At 44.6% G+C, this 19487-nt stretch overlaps 1 protein-coding gene across 1 annotated transcript; it reads left to right on the forward strand.

The window, feature by feature from the left end:
- Positions 1-963: 963 nt before the first annotated feature.
- On the forward strand, positions 964-19487 carry TUBA8 (tubulin alpha 8). Its single transcript, XM_007533871.3, has 5 exons — positions 964-1107; positions 11285-11507; positions 14018-14166; positions 15861-16541; positions 19176-19487. The coding sequence occupies exons 1-5, from the start codon at positions 1105-1107 to the stop codon at positions 19467-19469; spliced, it is 1350 nt and encodes a 449-aa protein (XP_007533933.1). The 5' UTR covers positions 964-1104; the 3' UTR covers positions 19470-19487.

Raw genomic sequence — 19487 nt, forward strand, 5'->3', positions numbered from 1 at the left:
GATTAGCAGCTCTGACGTATGGCCTTGATTGGAGGAATTGAAAAATTGAACCTGGAATTCAGAACCTCAGGCACGAGAGTCTCTTTACATAACCATTATGCTATCTACCCCCACCCTAAGTTTTACTCTTTATTAACACAGGCACATGCAATGTCAGGGCTTAAACTCCAGAACCCATGTGTTGAATGAAGTCCAATGCTCTAGCCATGGTGCCACTTCCCAGGCCTCAATGTTGTAAACCATTAACACTCCAAATAAATAAAAATTATTTAAAAATCTTTTTAAAATGTGGATCCATCTCAAGTGTTACAAGAGGAACTCTGCCCATGCTCAAACCTAGCTCCCCATAGCTCTCCAGCTAGAGGGAGAGCAGGGGGGTCTCTGCCCACCCACATAGCTGGGGCTTTCTTTTTATTTATTTTTTTATTCTCTTTATTTATTGGATAGAGACAACCAGAAATCAAGAGGGAAGGGGGTGATAGAGAAGGAGAGAGACAGAGAGACACCTGCAGCCCTGCTTCACCACTGTAGGTGGGGACCAGGGATAGTTGGGGTTTTCAAGGCAAGGTCCTAGCAGGGTCCTGGCACATATGTGATGCAGGGATTGGAGCTGGAGCTTCAAGCAGGTTAAGCCCTGCAACTTTAAAGAGAGTGATTAGATGTGACCAGGAGAGCTTCGCAGGGTAGCTAGTCTTCAGTAGAAATGTCAGCACTCGCTGGTGGAACGCAGTGCACTTAGAGGGAGACCCTGTAGCACCCTCCACCGCCCCCAGCCTTTCCACAGGCCCCTGGTTGGTGGGGGGGGGGGGGGCGCTGCAAAAGAGGGCGACCCCGCGCAGCAGGTGCCTTTTCTGCCTGAGACCGGCTTTCACCGCGAAACTGGGGAGGAGGCTGTGTTGCTGACACTGCGCACCCCGGGAAGCCAGGCTCCCCTGGGCTGCAGGGATTGTGACCTCCCCCCCACCCCCCTTTCTGTGATGCAGCCGCCTGCAGGTCTGTCCCGGCCCCTCCCGCCCTGGCTGTCACAACAGCAGCGGCTCTGTATCTGGAGCAGTTGGGGCGGGCAGGCCCAGCTGGCAGCAAGCAGGCAAGGAGAGCGCCGCGATGGTGAGTTCTCTGGGGCACCAGGATCCTAGTCCGGGTTGTGCGGGATCTAGGCTTGGTTCCCGAGAGTCCTGGGGGATTCCGGGGTCCAGGTTCGAGATTCGAAGAAGAGGACGGACATTTGAGTCCAGGGTCTGAAGACCTGGGTTCTAGAGTTGGAATCTGAGTGCCTTGGGAATCCGGACTTTCTGGACTTGGGGTTTGGGTCCCGGGGTCCAAGTCCGAGAGTCTGGGAGTTTGGAGCCCGGGTCCCAGAGTTTGGCATCCTGAACCCGCGTCTGGTCAGGCGTCTAGGTCGGGCGGCTCAGGGTCTGAGGGGCTCGAGTCTGGGAGTGTGGGGTCTGGGTCCTGCTAGCCAGCTTGCGAGGGGCAGGAAATAGGATAGACGCCCCAGCCCGGAGCCTCCCTGAGGGTTTAACAGGGAAACTTGAAGTCTCCCTGGGAGTGTCAGTTCAAGGTTGAGATGTTCTGGTGCCAGGTTTCCTTATCAGCCGGGAGTGGCAGACCGAAATGGGACCTCATGGAGATCTGGGCTGGCTGGAGGGCAGAGAGAGAGAGAGCTAGGGATGGGAGAGGGGGGAGAGGGGGAGGGAGAGAGGGGGAGGGAGAAAGAAGGAGGAGGAGAAGGATGGAGGGGAGAGGGGGAAGGGAGAGACAGAGAGAGATGTGACAAAGAGGTGAGGGAGAGAGGGAGTGAGGGGGGAGAGGAGGAGAGGGGGAGGGGGGAGGTGGAGGGAGAGAGAAAGGAAGGGAGAGAGAGATGTTGAACACTCCCCAGAAGGGCAGGTCAGGGATCAGAGTCACAATTCCTCAAGCTTGCAGTGTGGAAGATTTGGGAAGGAGTGGGGGTGAGGGAAGATTGAAGTGTGGGGAGTGCATTTTTTTTTTTCTAGTTCAGAGTCATCTGTGTGGGGTTGGGGCACCTAGAGTTGAATGCCCTCAGCCCCAGTCCTCTGTCCCCAAAGGTCAAATGTAGAGAGACTTTGTTACACAATTGTCTCCCTCCACAAGGCCAAAGGGAACCTCAGATCTGTTTTTCACTAGGGCTTAGGAGACTAGTCTCTGCCTTTCCTCACCACCACAGCTTTCTCTTGTACACACTGGTCATCTTTGCTGGGGAGGGTATCTTAGAACTCTACCAGCTCACCCTAGGAAAATCATGCCCTCTCTGTTTCCAAACCCTGGATTGGGGAAAGTTCAACCCCAATCCTCTTCTCAGGCCCCTGGAAAGGCAGACATCTAGCTCAGAGCCTGGGGTTTGGAATGGTGAATTGAAAATGTTGGCTGGGAGGAGAAGGCACAGTAAGCAGGTCTTAGAGGCCAGGATCAAATTTCTGGACACTGTCTCTCCAGGCAGGTGTCAGTGACCTAATGAGCTAGTGGAGAATCCCACTTCACTACTCTGAGCTAGTTTTTCTTATCCACAAAATGAAGAGGTTACAGACCAAATCTGCAAGGACACTCTACCTACTTTTACTATTTGGAATTTTTATTATAGAGATAATTTTATTTTTTATTATCTTTATTTATTGGATAGAGACAGCCAGAAATTGAGAGGAAGGCGAGATAGGGAGAGAGCGAGCAGCCTACTTCACCACTTGTGAAGTTTTCCTCCTGCAGGTGGGGACTGCGGGCTTGAACCCTGGTCCTTGTGCATTGTAATATGTACGCTCAACCAGGTGCACCACCACCCAGCCCCCGTAGAGAGAATTTTAAATAGCTATAAAAGGAGAGTGAATGGTATAAGGAGCCTTCATATGTGTATCACTTTTTTTTTCATGAGAGCACTGATCAGCTCTGGCTTATGGTGGTACAGTGAATTGAACCTGGGACTTTGAAGCCTCAGGCATGAAAATCTCTTTGCATAATGATTATGCTATTTACCCCACCTTCAAAAAATGTCTACCTAGAGTGAGTTTTTCTTTTCTTGCCCCCTTTTTTTTTTCTCTTGCCATTACTTTGGAGCAAATGCTAGGAAGCACATTCAAGACCCAATATTTAATATTTATTATGTCTAGCTCATAGCTGGTGATTTATAAATTTCAAAATTCTCTCACATGTTTTAACTTTTAAAAAACAATTAATGAGAGATAGATAGATAGAGAGAGAACATCAATGCCAGGGATCCAACTCAAAATTTCATTCCTTTTTTTTTTTTAAAGTATTTGTTTGATAGGACAGAGAAATTGAGAGGGAAGGAGGAGAAAGAGGAAGATGGAGAAGCAGAGGGGAAGGGGCAGGTATCTAGAGAGATAGCTGCAGCACTGCTTTACAGCTTGTGAAGCTTTCCCTTGGAGATAGTGAGTGGGGGGGGGGCATGCACATGTTAATGTGCACACTTAACCAGGTATTCCACTGACCAGATCCTAGGACCTCATGCTTTTAAGTCCAAAGCTGTAGCCATTGTACCACATCCTGGGTGGCTAAGTATATACTTTTTCTTTTCTTTTTCTTATTATTTTTTTTAATTCTAGTCAGTACTGTGGGTCCAGGCTTGAACCTGGGTTATGTGCTTGACAAATCAGGTAATCTATCTTGCAGGCCTTGGACACTGCTCTGATGTCTGTGGTCCTTTGCTCCTATGTAGGCAGGCATGGCTAAGCTCTGCAGAGTCCATGCTCATGTTCATAGTCTGACCTTAGATCACTGTGTGGGCCTCCATAGGGGTCACAGGTCACAGGCCACTGCTGCTACCTTCCTTCCCATCACTAGATGCAGGCTCCCTTTGAGGTCATTGAGCAAAGGAGGAGCCCCCATGAACACAGTTCCCAAGGCAGGGGCTTGGGCAAAGGCAATAGATATATGAGTAACTAGAAGTTTCTAATTGTAGGTCAGGTTAGATCTGAACCCCAGAGTTGGAGGGTTAATTTTGCTCTGAAGGTCATATATGAGGGAGCTCCTGTATGACCTTGGAAGGAAGGTAAAGTTAAAATCAGTTTTGATTAGGAAATAGCTGTTAGTACAGGCAGAGTCACAGGTATATGTGTATGTGTGTGTGTGTGTGTGTTTGGGTGTTGGTCATCGTTTCTCCTTTGGCTAATTCTGCTTCTGTTTCTATCCATGTTGGTCATCATGCCAGGTTCCCTTGCATTGCTTGATGCTGTGGTCTATTTACATAATAGACTGTTTTGCCTGAGACCTGCCCTGCCTGCAGGGCATTGGTTTAATCCCCATTGGTTAGATGGAATTAGAGCTCTTTTCCTTCTCTCCACCCACTCTCCTACCCAGTTCCTTTTTCCAGCCTGCCACTTTCGTCTTAGAAGGTATAAAGGCAGATTCTTTTCTAATCAATAAACATTGGATTGCGTTCCCGCTCAGCCACGAGAGTTCCTGGTTCCTCTCCCGCTTCGCTGAGTAAGCAGCAGCCTAGTTTGGCTCAGGTCGAACTCTCCAACCCAGAGAGCACATGCCAGGGAAGAAACACCCTCAGGCTAGCTGACATTTGGGGTGGGGTGGGGTGAGTGCAGTGCTCTTGAAGGCACAAATGGACCATCTGCTTCTTTTTCCTTTGACTACTATAGGTCTAGCAATACTATCTGTGGCCTTTGTGATCATCTTTTCTTTCATTGGTGACTTCCTGTTAGAGTTTTCCCCAGATAGTGAACTTTGGTGACAAGGAAGAGGAAATGAGGGTGGCCAGAAGGTAGCTTTTCTGGTAGAGTGTTTACATTACCATGAGTAAGGACCCAAGTTTGAGCTCAGATTCTTCTGGGAAAAGCATCATGAGAATGGTGGAGCAATGCTGCAGTGTCTTTCCTTTTTTGTGTGTTTCTCTCCCTGTCTAGCTTACTGTTTCCCAACCTTTACTTAGAGGGGAGAAAAGGGGGGGGAGGATAGAGAAATGGAATAGACACTATATTAGGTTAAAAATGCTTTAACTGAACCTACAAAATAGCTCACCTTCATTGTGTTCTGCTTTGCCATGTGTATAACCCAGGTTCATGGCAGACCCTCACTGCTTTGAAGGGAACTTTTGTGCTGTGGTATCTCTCTCTCTGCCTCTGTCTTTCTATCTGAAAAAGTCATCCCTGACTGGTGAAGCCCTAGTAATGACAATAAATAACAAAATTTTTTTAAAAACTTAACTATCTTATATTTACCCCAATATCTGTTCAAATATCAGAATTTTGATATCCCTAACTCTTGCTAAAGCCAGTGTTAGTCATTCCTATTTCTGCTCTGATTGCAGTCCTATGATCCAGGCCTCTCTCCTGAGCTGCCCTCCCTACTGAAGTGGGGTGGCTGTTCTTGCTGTTTCTGGCTTGCCAGCTGTGTTCTGAGTGATTCCAAAAGACTCTTAATTGAAGGGTTCTGAGCAGAGTGAATTCATTTGAACAACCTATGAGTCACATTTGTTCTTAGTTTAATTATCACTTTGTAACACTGTGGATCTACCTTTTTGCTTATTATTTCTGACCTGGATCTTAAAATATGTGTAGTTTATGATGCCACCTTAACAGCTAGAAATAATGGACTGAATAATGTGCTTCTTACAAATACATAGGAGGCCAGGGGTGTACAGATTATCTCAGTTTGTCATGGGACACATACTACTGCCTTGTGCCAGGCCCATTTCTAAGTTTTGGGATATTTGGAACACTTCAAAAAGAGCTTTATTAGCCTAGCAAGTGGTACAGTGGCTAGAGCACTGGACTTACCTGCATGAAGTCCTGAGTTTGATCCCTGACATTGCATATGCAAGATTCATGCTCCATTACTCTCTCTCCTTTTTCATTAATGAAATATTTGTTTAATGGGCTGAGGAGACAGCATAATGGCTACACAGAAAACTTTCATGCCTGAGGCTTTGAGGTCCTCGGTTCAATCTCCAGCATCACCATAAGCTAGAGCTGAGCAGTGCTCTGGTTTCGCTCTGTATCTTAATCTCTTTCATTAAAAATAAAATATTTTAAAAATAAAACAATCATTTAAAGTATTTTTTAAATAGGCTTTTTAAAGCCACGCAGTCTTCTACAGAGAATGATCTTGTTCTTCCAGAGTAAATCAAAAGGTAATGATTCACATTAAAATAGAAATAATGTAAGACTCACACTAGGAAAGATATATATATATATATATATATATATATATATATATATTACTGTGGAATCACAAAAATGCTACCACTTTCTAGAACGTGGGCTGTTGGATGTGATACAGATGGCTCCTCTGCTCTGCCCTTCATGAGCCCATGCTTCAGACAGGCTGAGCAGTGTGTGAAACCTGCTTTCTCTTTTCCTGTCTCTTGTTCATGTTGCTCTGAAATACAGTTCCCCCCTCACTAGTGTTACATGTCTAAGTTCTTCAAGGTCTCCACAAATAACCCCTCTGGGAAGCCACAAGAAACATTTTTTTCTCCACTGAATCCTAATTGCCTGCCAAAGCACCTGTCCCTTGCTTTCTCGTCAGGTGGACAGTCCATTTCCTCAGGGTATAAGTTCTAGCCCCTTCCCCTCTGTTTATTAAGCACCTATTATTATTTTTTTTTTTTTTTACCAGAGGACTGTTCAGTTCTGGTTTATGGTGGTGCTAGAGATTGAACCTAGGACTTTGGAGCATCAGGTGTGACTCTATTTCAAATTTTATATAATCTATACAATCCCCTATTATGTACAAGCAAGTGCTGACCTTGATGCTGGAAGCTGAGTAAGCAAAGGTTCCTTGTCCTCCTGCATACTCTTACTACTGGAAAAATCAGAAACTTCCACAAGCCACTATGACCTGGCATGGTAGATACAGCCATAGGGGTGTGGGAACACACAGACACCCTGTGCTCTTTGTGGTTTCCAAGTTTCCTCTGTGAAGTGACATTTAGTGAAAGGTCTGAAGGATGAATAGCTGTTATTCCAGGGAGTTCCAGTGCCTCCCCCATACAATACACTAAATGTGGGAATGTACAAAATAAGAAGTCCTTGTACCTTTATCCCAACACTTGGGCTATATATGGCTTTATCCCAACACTTGGGCTGTATATGTATACAGCCCAACACTTGGGCTGTATATGAGTGTGCCGGGCTAGTGTGAGGGTGTTTCTTCCCAGGCATGTGCTCTCTGGGTTGGAGAGAACTCAACTGGAACCAGCCTGGGCTCCTGCTTACTCAGTGACGCAGGAGAGGAACCAGGAACTCGTGGCGGAGCAGGAACACAATGCAATGCCTTTACTGATCAGACACAACTCCTTTATATATATCTTTAACCGGGAGTGGCAAGTGGGAAAAGGAAATGGCTAGGAGAGGGGGTGGAGAAAAGAGCCTGAAGGTTGAAAGCTTCCATAGCAGCTGTTTCGAAGTCTAACTAGTGGGATTAACCAATACCCTGCAGGCAGGGTGGGTCTAAGACAAAACAATGATTATGTTAATAGACCAGAGCATCAAGCAATGCAGGGGAGCTGGCTTAATGCCCAACATGGGTGTGCCATACATTTCTAAGGAAAGAAATTCTTTGGATAGGTTTCTCTATCCTGCACTCACTCCTGTATTACTGGGCAGCGAGGTTCCAGCAGCAGAGAAGGGACCCCCACTCACATTACAGAGGCCTAAGCGCCTTGTGCTCCAGCCTAGGTTCAAAATAGAAACACAGAGGAGTGAAAATCAAGGTAATCTGAAATATGAGATTGGGGCAAATGTCTGGCTTAAAGGTCTTCTACTGGGCCAGCTGGATTTCCAATCACTCCCCTCCTCCTTCCTGAAGGACCAACCCTGAGAAAAACAAGATTCCAGATTCTACTTGAGACAGATGACCCATTTCCAAAGAGGCCACCACCATAAATCATGATCAGCTTCTGCAGTGACCCTTTTTCTCCTGAAGTGCTGCTCTTCAAGGCCTTGGATGCACCTTTAGGCTTGTTCAGGTGCAACTGTGGGCAGTTCTGGAGTCCTCACACAGGGAGGCAGGGGGCTGAATGTAGTAAAGAATGCAGGCAGAGGAAGAAGCCCTGGAATGGAATCTAGCTCAGGCACATTTGCTTTTGAGCTCTCAAATCTTCAGTCTCTTGGCCTTTTCATCTGTAAAATCATGGGGAAGTAAATGTATGTGCAGGTCCATGAGGCCAGTCCAACTCTAGCATCCTAAACATTCTGAGCCAACAGATCATCTCTGGTAATGACTGGTGAGTGGTCTTTAGTGTGTGCAGAAGTTTTTCCTGGTCCACTCTGAGTCTATTTCTTGTTTGTTTTACTCTGAATAAGTTTAACTAGGAAACAGCTCTTCATAAAGTAAGTGTGTATATACAATGTTTGTGAAGATGATAGGTGTATTAGTATGAGATGAAAGTATCCAAAGAGACTAAAACTGACATTATTACACTAGTGGACTTTGGGACCCAACACTATTTCTTTTTTTTTTTTTTATTTTTTTTATTTTTTTTTCCAACACTATTTCTTTTTCTTTTTTCTTTCTTTTTTTCTTGTTTACCTCCAGAGTTATCACTGGGGCTCGGTGCTGGCACTATGAATTCACTGCTCCTGGAGGACATTTTTTTCCATTTCATTGGATGAGACAGAGAAATTGAGAGAGGAGGGGTTGATGGAGAGGAAGGGAGAAAGATAGACACCTGCAGACCCTTTTCATTGCTTGTAAAGCTTCACTCCTGCAGGTAGGGAGCTTAGGGCTTGAAACTGGATCCTTGCACAGGTCCTTGAGCTTAGTACTATGTGCACCGAACTGGGTATTCACCCAGGTTACTTTCTGGGTGAAGATCCTACTGCAACTGCCCTCTTCCTCCTCCCCCGCCTCTTGCTCCTCCTCTTTCCACTTTCCTTCTTTCTCTTTCCTCTTCTTTTTAAAAAATTAATTAATTAACAATAAAATGGAAAGAAAGAGAGCATCACTCTAATACATGCACTGCCAGTCATCAAACTCAGGACCCCATGCTTGAAAGTCCAACACTTCACCAACTGCACCACCTCCAGGGTCACAGAACTTCTTAGACTAGAATTTAGTCTTAAGATGGAGGCAAACATGGACTTCACAATAAATGAGAGAGGAGTAACAAACATATGTTTGTCACTAACACATGTTTATTGCCTATTGCAGGTCGAGAATAAAACTACCAGGTAGTGTCATAACAAAGCGATGATGGCCAAGATAGCAGCAATAATGACTAGTTTATTACTTTGAGACAAGGGCAAGTTAAGTCCTGTCAAGAAACATGGCACAACAAGAAAATTGAGAAGGCATGATTCACAGCCTGGGGTGTGGGCAATGTTGTGTGTGATGTGTTTCCTGGATGCCAGGCTCATGACAATGACTGGGATGTGTTCCTTACTGGGGTTGTGCTACATACTGGCTTCTGTCAACACTTGCTACTCAGTCTGCTTTTTGGACCAAGTGAAGAGATGGGCATAGAGTGGGAGCACTGTTGGATACCTAGTTAGCAAGCAGAGAGTTGGGATACCCTAAGTCCTTGAGATATCACTCAGGGCAGTTACCCTGCTCCATGCCCAGAGAATCCCTAAGTCCTCAGGAGATCCACACACTAAGGAGACTTGATGTATTTCTATGTCCATCCAACACCCCTAGAGGCTCTCTTCCTGATTCAGGCTACCCAGAACTGGAAGAGGCCAGACCAGGTCATGGGTAAGAATAGAAACCCTCATGCCTGGCACATGTGTCCCTGTCACACTCTGGCAGGTTGTGCCAGCACAGAGTCACTTTATGCCAGTCTCAGGATTCCTACAAGTGAGGTATGGTGGGGTGACTAAGCCATTCCTCCAGCAAAAGCCTATAATTAGACAGACAGACAGACAGGCAAATACACACACACACACACACCTCTACCTTCTCACCCTTAGCTGTTAGTACTCAGACCTACCCCATATTGTGGCTTCAAACTAGCTAGAATAACACACAAATAAGGAAACTATGAAGATTTATTGTTTCTATTTCTATTTTTTTTAAGTTGTCATCTCTAAGATATCACTGCAGGTTGACTTCTTCAGATATAGAAGGAAGAAGGGAGGAAGGGAAGGAGGGAGACATGTAGGTATATAGGTAAGTAGGTAGGAAGTTGGGTAGGGAGAAAAATAGATAGATAGATGATAGATAGATAGATAGATAGATAGATAGATAGATAGATAGATGGATAAATACCACAGCACCCCCAGTGCCAAAGTTTCCTTTAATATAGTGAAGACTGTCCTCGAACCAGAATTTCATACATGATACACATGATACAGAACCCCCCCCCAAAAAAAAAGCACAATTCTAGCATATGTGCTGATTAGAATCAAACCTCACACGTGCAATTCCGGCACTCACCTCTCAAACTAATAAAGGTCGGGTTTCCTGACACATGGTCTGTCCTCAGAGTTCAGGAAAAGCTGAAATGATATCTTCGAATCCCCATTGTTGATACTCCCATTCTTCTTTTTTTTTTTTTAATTTGTGATTATAATGAGTTACAAGATTGTAGGATCACAGGGTATATCACAGGGTATCACCACACCCACCACCAAAGTTGTGTCCCCCACCTTTTCCACCTCCCAAAGACAACCATTATAGTTTTCACATTCTTTCTATCCCTACCTTTGTAAGCAGAACACGAATGACACTCATGCTCCATACTCCAAAATCTGTTCCTGCCATGGTGTCTATATACTCTATGAAATTATTATTACTGTATTGTTCCTGATGGTAGTAGTAGTAGTAGTTAGTAGTAGTTATTGTTGGTACTAGGTCTTCGCTATTCCTGGCTAACTTCTAAATGGATGGAGACAGAAAGGCAGAGAGAGCAGGAAAGAGATTACAGCACCAAAGCTCCTTTCATTGTAGGGGGTGGGGATGCTGGTCTGGAATATGAATCACACACATAGCAAAATAGCACACTATCCAAGTGAGCTATTTTACCAGGCCTATTCTATGATAGTCTGCATCTCCCTGTCTGTGACTACCGTCAAGGAAAGGCTGAATCTTGACTGAGTATGAATGCTGTCTTTGTGTAAGGTTGTGGCTCTAGTGACACTTTCCTTTTTGCTGGTAGTTACTCAAGTCTTGTTCCCTGTGCACATGTGCCCAGAGACCTGAAGTCCCACCCCCTGGTTCTGAGGTGGCCAGACTGGACACATGGGTGTCCTGCAAATTGAATGCCAAGGAGAGCTAACTTCTTGGAGGTGGGGCTCATGTGGTGAAGGAGTGATTAAGCAGTGAGAATTCTGACCTTGACTCTATCCTTTCCCTACAGCGGGAGTGCATATCTATCCACGTGGGCCAAGCAGGAGTTCAGATCGGCAATGCCTGCTGGGAGCTCTTCTGCCTGGAACATGGCATCCAGGCAGATGGCACCTTTGGTGCCCAGGCCAACAAGATCAGTGATGACGACTCATTCACCACCTTTTTCAGCGAGACTGGCAATGGGAAGCATGTGCCCCGGGCTGTTATGGTAGACCTGGAGCCTACAGTGGTTGGTGAGTGTGTTCTGGAAGCCTCTCCACAGACACGTTGAAGCCACAGAGGATCTGAGTCATCATAACCAGGCAGCAGAACCTCCAAGTGGAAGGTGGAGATGGCTTGACCAAAATCATGCATCCCAACACCCCACACAGCCTCTGATAGCTCCTTGAGTCCTCCAAGGTCTTGGAGAATTTCACAATAGGGACCACATGTCTCTGCTCTCCATTGTAACTCTTATGCATAAACAAACACTGTCTATTTTTAATTCCTTAAACCTGCAGAAGTAGTTAGGGCTGCTTACTGAATATGAAGGGTAATAATGCAAGTAATTTTACAAAGTATAAGAAGCCTCTGCATAGTCAGTTTCCCAGAATATAAGTTTATGATTTTATAATACTTGCAATCTTTTCTCATGAGTCTGAAAGACCCTCTTGGTCTCTTCAGACAAGATGGACTAACAGCAGGTATCTTCTTTTCTAAAGGCAAAAAGTTTCCCAGTTCTAGAATATACTTCATTTTGGATTTTGAATAACAGGAATTTAGTGGTCCGGGAGGTGGCACAGTGGATAAAGCACCGGACTTTAAAACATGAGGTCTTGAGTTCGATCCCTGTTGAGTTCAATCCCTGTAAGCACATGTACCAGAGTGATGTCTGGCTTTTTTCTCTCTCTTCCTATCCCTCTCATAAATAAATAAATAAATATATTTTTTAAAATATCAGGAATTTATATTATATTATACTGTATTATATTATAGATTTCAAGAACACAATTCATGTCAGTCTTGTGATAGTGCTGGAGTTTGAATTGGGACTTCAGAGCCTCAAAGGGGATTTCAGGCATCAAAGTCTTTTGCATCACCACTCTGATGTCTCCCTAGCAGATAACAGGAATTTAACCTTGTGTCAGGGCAGGATTCCTGCTACTTTATGTCCCTCATCCCCAACCTTAGTTCCACTCTGACTGTATCTGGCTCTAAGGCATTCCTAGTTAACAGCAGCATTTTTTACAGCCTCAGGGCTAGCTAGCTCCTGGAGTAAGAGGTGCACAAACTCTATAGAGACTGCTGGACAAATGACTGGAATGACAGAACACAAATTTTTAGTGGCCTCAGACTACAGTATTCTTCCCCTTGGGTACTTAGCACAAATACATCCAGTGCAGATTATCCTCCCAAGTCATTGTGAAAACAAGAGATTTCCTGGAGGAAGTACAGGAACACACCTCTTGATACCACCACCACACACACATACCAAGAAGAAATATGGAGATGGGGGCCTGGGTCATCTTGCTCTGGTGTGTGTGTGTGTGTGTGTGTGTGTGTGTGTGTGTGTGTGTGTGTGTGTGTGTGTGAGCTCCCTTGGTGGTCTCTTCAGGGCTGCTGTTTTCTAAAACCTGGAGCACAGATTTGATTAAGTCATTGTAGAATATTCTTAATATCTGATGTATTACTGTCCCTTGAGGTGAAGGTATGGGGGAAAGGTAGTTCTTGACAGAGCCAAGAAACTGGTCGGACTACCCCTGAAACATCTTTTAAAAATATTTTTATTTAATTGTTATTGATAGAGACAGAGAAATTGAGAGTTGAGGGGAGATAGAGAGGGAGAAAGAAAGAGAGACACCTGTAGCCCTGCTTTACCACTCGTGAATCTTTCCCCCTGCAAGTAGGGTCTATGGACTTGAACCTGGATTCTTGTGCACTGTAATGTGAGCACTTAACTAGGTGAACCACTGCCTGCTCCCTCAGAACTTTCTTTGTGTCCCTAGACCATTTATTTATACCAGAGCACTACTCAACTCTGGCTAATGGTGGTGCCAGGTTTTGAACCTAGGACCTTAGAGCCACGGCCAAGAAAGTCTTTTGCATAACTGTTGTGCCATATCCTGGCCCTCTAGAACATTTCTACGAAAGATTTTTTTTTACTCAATAGTGAGGGGTTGAGGGGCGTGGGAGAGAGAGAGAGAGAGAGAGAGAGAGAGAGAGAGAGAGAGAGAAGAGAAGAGAAGAGAAGAGAAGAGAAGAGAAGAGAAGAGAAGAGAGGGAGAAGAAACCAGAGTATCACTCTGGCACATATGTTGCCAGGGATCAAAGACCCCATGTCTGAGAGTCCATATCTATTGTGCCACCTCTGAGTCTGCCCTCTAGAACATTTTAATACAAGTGAAATTAGATTCTATTTTGGGTAACCTTGCATCATGGAAAGAAAAACAAAAAGGAAGCCAATGGGTCAAGGTGGAAGGAGGAGAAGGGAGCTACTCTGGTGATTGTTGAGCCTTGTAACTAAAGGCTTTTTAGCCCAAGCCTTAGGGCAGCTTTTCGGACTTGCTTGAACTGGATGCTTCTGACTCTTTAAGCATCCTAGAAATCTGAGTCTATTGCAGACTGATTATCAGTTTGTCTGGCGTTCACCTCATTGGAGTTTCATAGGTAGGGGAAGGAGCCTCAGAGGGTGTCCTATGTTATTCTAGCGGGGGGGTGGTAGCTCTGCTGGAAACTATTGACATATTGGTCCCTATCTTGATAGATGAGGTTCGGGCAGGGACATACCGCCAGCTCTTCCATCCAGAGCAGCTGATCACAGGAAAGGAGGATGCTGCTAACAATTATGCTCGGGGTCACTACACAGTGGGCAAGGAGAGCATTGACCTTGTGCTGGACCGCATACGGAAGTTGGTAAGTCTCAGAGGTCTAGGGACTGGTGGGTCAGTTTAGCAGTCTGGATTGGATCCTTACTCTCTGAATAGATTGGGTAAAGGGGCATGTATCCTGGGTATAGGGCAGCCTTCCTACTATTGGGGAATATCTGCTGAGCTTTGCAGGCACTCTCAGCAAGTGCTCCTCTCTCTGACTAAACAGCATGGGCTACCCTATAGACTTGACATCCTGTTAGTACTGACACTGCATGATAGTATCTGGGGAAATTCCAGGAATAGTTAGGCAGAGCTTTCTTGTTGTAAGCAAAGGCTAACAAAATAACTTTGGAGAGTTAATTGGCACATTTCATCACTTAAAAAATGCCATCACAGATACCAATTAGATACAGTCCTTCATTTAATTACCTTAATGATGATGGTAATAATAATAATAATAATAATAGTAATGAGGTCTTTCCTCTGGAGTTAGATGAAGAAACTGAGGGACAGGTTGATAACTGAGCCAATGCCACACAGCCAGAAAGTGGCATATTCAGGACTTGACGTGGGTTGGTCAAAGTTCCGAGCTGTATGGTGGATTGGTTTAACTATTCAAATCCCCATTTCCTTATCTATAAAATGGAGATGATTGGGAGGTAAGGATGCTAAATTTTGTGTATGTTCACTTTCTGACTTGTAGGGGTCATCAGGCTCAGCTTTCTGTAAACCCCAAGTTCAGAAGCACTAGACTAAATGGTCAGACATATTGCAAATTTCAGGCCTGAGCTTATTACATCATACTAGATCATTCATAATCACAGTTACCTTGTAATATTGGTGTATTTTTCCCACTTTAACCAAGAATAAATAGAAGTCTGGTGATGTTAAATGACTTGCTCAAGTTTTTACGATTGGGACATAGCAAAGTTGACAATGAAACTGATCAGAATCCTCTCCCTCCATTTATGTTTCTGAAAATGTGTACCTTCTAAGGCTGGACTGAGATGGGTTGTCAGAAATTCCCTCTAAATGAAACTGTCAAGGGACAAGGGTTGGAGCTTTCCAAAGGCAAAATTACCTGTCTACGCAGTTCTGAAATCCATTCCTGGTACTAGCAAGCCATTGAGCTGTAACTATATTTGCCTAGAAGCTGTGTGTGCCACACATTACAGCATACATATTTATATGTATTTAAATCTTTAGTAGTAATTTGATAATGCTTTGTGCAATAATAAGCCTGAAAGGTATAGCTCCCCACTATACCCACCACAAGCATTTTGAGCCTCTCCCACCATAACTACCAGAGTTCTGACAAAGTCATAGAGCTAATGTGAGTACTTATTTCCTCCTCCTCTTCTTTTATTCTTTTTCTTCCTGTTCCTTGCAACTTCATACGTTTCACTTACCTATATTCCACATATGAACAAAACCGTCTGGAAAATGAAAATACTTTATGATCTGGCAATACCTCTCCTAGGTATATACACAGAGGACATGAAAATGCTGATTAAAATAGACATCTGCCTCCTTATGTTCATTGTTGTAGAATGTGTCCTTCCTAAGATGAATACAACTCCTGTGAATTTCCTTATCCCTTTAACGCTGTTTTGATTTTACTTACATAAAAATGTTGAGGGGTGGGATGGAAAATGTATGTGGATTGTCTCTCTTTGTTTCTATGATGGTATTAGAAATCTGACTTCATGGTTTCTTCTTGTGTCCCACTTCCCCCAGACAGATGCCTGCTCTGGCTTGCAGGGCTTCCTGATTTTCCACAGTTTTGGAGGAGGCACTGGCTCTGGCTTCACTTCTCTGCTGATGGAACGCCTCTCCCTGGATTATGGCAAGAAGTCCAAGCTGGAGTTTGCTATCTACCCAGCCCCTCAGGTGTCCACTGCAGTGGTTGAGCCCTACAACTCTATCCTGACCACCCACACCACACTGGAACATTCTGACTGTGCTTTCATGGTGGATAACGAAGCCATCTATGACATCTGCCGCAGGAACCTAGACATCGAGCGCCCTACCTACACCAACCTCAACCGACTCATCAGTCAGATTGTGTCTTCCATCACTGCTTCGCTCCGGTTTGATGGGGCCCTCAACGTGGACCTCACTGAGTTCCAGACCAACCTGGTACCCTACCCCCGCATACACTTCCCACTGGTCACCTATGCGCCCATCATCTCCGCTGAGAAAGCCTATCATGAACAACTCTCTGTAGCTGAGATAACCAGCTCGTGCTTTGAGCCCAACAGCCAGATGGTGAAGTGTGACCCGAGGCATGGCAAGTACATGGCCTGCTGCATGCTGTACCGGGGCGATGTGGTGCCCAAGGATGTGAATGTTGCCATCGCTGCCATCAAGACCAAGAGGACCATCCAGTTTGTAGACTGGTGTCCCACAGGGTTCAAGGTGAGAGCTCGTGATTCAAGGAAGAGCTAGACAATTGGAGAAGTAAGAGATGTGAGGAAGGGTGGCTATCAAGTATGGAGAAGAATGTTATGTAAGCTTCAGGGTTGTGGCCTCTGAACAATTCCATGAAAGGTGAAGATTTTATGGAATGATGCAAAAGAGAGGCTCCATTCAAATGTAACATTGCTTTTATTCATTCAGCCTAGGTCAGGAGAAGTTCTTGTATAATGTTACTGAAAGAAGTAGAGGAGGACTAGTGCAGTCATTGGAGGAAGCAGTATTGTATTGGGTAGAAGGCTCCAGTCCTGCAGGGAGAGAAAGGCTCTAGTTTGCAGGGACTGGTAGACAAGGCTAGAAAGATGCTGTTTGGGTGAACGGGATGATGGGTGGAAGTCACTGCCATCTAACAATAGACCAGAGACTGGAGAGAACTGAATTATTGGAATCCCCAGAGAGGTATAATTTCCTCCTCTAATAAATAGTGTTTTTCTCTCACTTATGTTTCCATTTTTCTATATCTAATTTTTATTGAGATAAGATTAGTATTTAAGTGCTGGGGAGATAGCATAGTGGGTTATGTACAAAAGTCTTTCATGCTTGAGGCTTTAAGGTCCCAGGTTCAATCCCCAGTACCACCATAACCCTGAGTTGGACAGCTAAAAAATATTGATATAAGTCCCCCGGCTCCCCACCTGCAGGGGAGTCGCTTCACAAATGGTGAAGCAGGTCTGAAGGTGTCTTTCTCTCTCCCTCTCTGTCTTCCCCTCCTCTCTCCACTTCTCTCTGTCCTATCTAACAATGATGACACCATCAACAACAACAACAATAATAACTACAACAACAATAAAAATATTGATATAAATGATGGTATATGCTTTAAGGATACAATTTGATATGTCTTTAAAATATACATGTCTTCACACTACACCCACCATCAAGGTGCCAATGTGTCCTCCCACCTTCACAGTCAATTAATGCACACCCTCCTTAGTCCCTCCACCTTTAGTAACATCAGCTGTGCAGAGTCTAAGTGTTGTTTTATTTTGTTCCCTGTTCTTGTCCTTTGTTCCTTGCTGTTCCACATATGAGTTAGTTCATCCAGTCTTTCTCCTTCTTGCTTCTTTCACTTAGCACAGTCCCCCTCAGCTCTATACATACTGGAGCAAAGGCAAGATCTCCTATGGCAGGAACTTTTATATGGTGGCCAGTGGCTGGAATCCAGATTCAGGGAGAGAGAGAGATAGAGATAGAGAGAAAGACGGGAACAGAAAGATACCTGCAATTCTGCTTCTGAAGCTTCTGAAGCTTTCTCCCTATAGGTAGGGACTGAAGATTTGAACTCATGTCCTTGCACAATATGTGCACTCAACTGGGTGTGCTAACACCTGATCTCCAGCCATATTTATTTATTGCCTCCAAGGTTATTGCTGGGGTTTGTGTTTTGCACAACAAATCCACTACACCTGATGACACACCCCCCTTTTTGTGATAGAAGAGAGAAATTGAGAAGGGAGGAGAAGATAGAGAGGGACAGAGAAAAAGAGACACCTGAAACACTGCTTCACTGATGGTGAAGCTTCTCCCTGCAGGTGGGCACCTGAGGCTTCAATCTGGATCCTTGCACATGATAATGTTTGCAGCTCAACCAGATGTGCTACTTCCTGGCCTTAGCTGAGTCATAGTCTATTGTATATATCTCAGTCTTCTTTTAAAAATATATTTACTTATTATCATGAGAGAGGAGAAGGAGGATATAACCAAAGTGTCACTCTGGCACATATGATACTGGGGACTGAACTCAGAACCTGATGCTTTCAAGTCCCAAGCTCTAACCACTGTACCATCATCCCCTGGGCTGCTATGCCATACTTTCTTTATCTGTTCATCTATTGTTTTGCACTTATGTTGTTTACTTTATCTTGGTTATTATAAACAGCACAACAAAGGACATAAGTGTGCATGTATCTTTTCAGTGTTATAGGAAATGGGAAAATTGGTTTATGTAGGCAAAAGTTTTAACTAGCTTTCTTTCACTAGATTCCTTGGTATTTCTCCTAAGAAGCTCTATTTCCCAGAGTCATAGGATCACATCACACAAACACTATTTCTAGTACCTTTGGGACCTTTGAAGTTAATGCTCTGGAAAATCCCTGTGACCTTTTAAATTGTCCTTCACCCATGGCAGAGGAACTTCACTAAATTTGCTGACAGTGTAGCTCAGAGGAGCTTCACATGGCCATCTGAGAAAGAATAAACTTTATAATAAGGTCACACTTAAAAAGTGATTTGTTGCTTCTAAAAAGGAAGTATTTTTTTTTTAAGATTTTATTTATTTATGAGAAAGATAGGAGGAGAGAGAAAGAACCAGACATCACTCTGGCACATTTGCTGCCAGGGATCAAACTCAGGACCTCATGCTTGAGAGTACAAAGCTTTATCACTGAGCCACCTTCCAGACCACAAAGAAGTACTTTTCTCTCTATCACTCAGCTTTGTCTGTCTGCCCACTTTTCTATCTCCTGAGTCCCTCTGATCCATGTAGTCTTATTCCTCACACCTAGAACCATGCCAAGCCACTCAGGTGGCTGGCTTGTCCTATGACTGACCTGCATCTCTTCTGTGTCTCTTACTCAGGTGGGCATCAACTACCAGCCTCCAACTGTGGTGCCAGGAGGGGACCTGGCCAAAGTCCAACGGGCTGTTTGCATGCTGAGCAACACCACGGCGATAGCTGAGGCCTGGGCTCGCCTGGATCACAAGTTTGACCTCATGTATGCCAAGCGGGCCTTTGTGCACTGGTATGTTGGAGAAGGAATGGAAGAAGGAGAATTTTCAGAGGCCAGAGAGGATCTGGCTGCTCTGGAGAAGGATTATGAAGAAGTGGGGACTGATTCATTTGAAGAAGAAAATGAAGGGGAGGAATTTTAAATACACATGTTCCCCTTG

This window comes from Erinaceus europaeus, chromosome 5 (genome assembly GCF_950295315.1).
Source record: "Erinaceus europaeus chromosome 5, mEriEur2.1, whole genome shotgun sequence".
NCBI lineage: Eukaryota > Metazoa > Chordata > Mammalia > Eulipotyphla > Erinaceidae > Erinaceus > Erinaceus europaeus.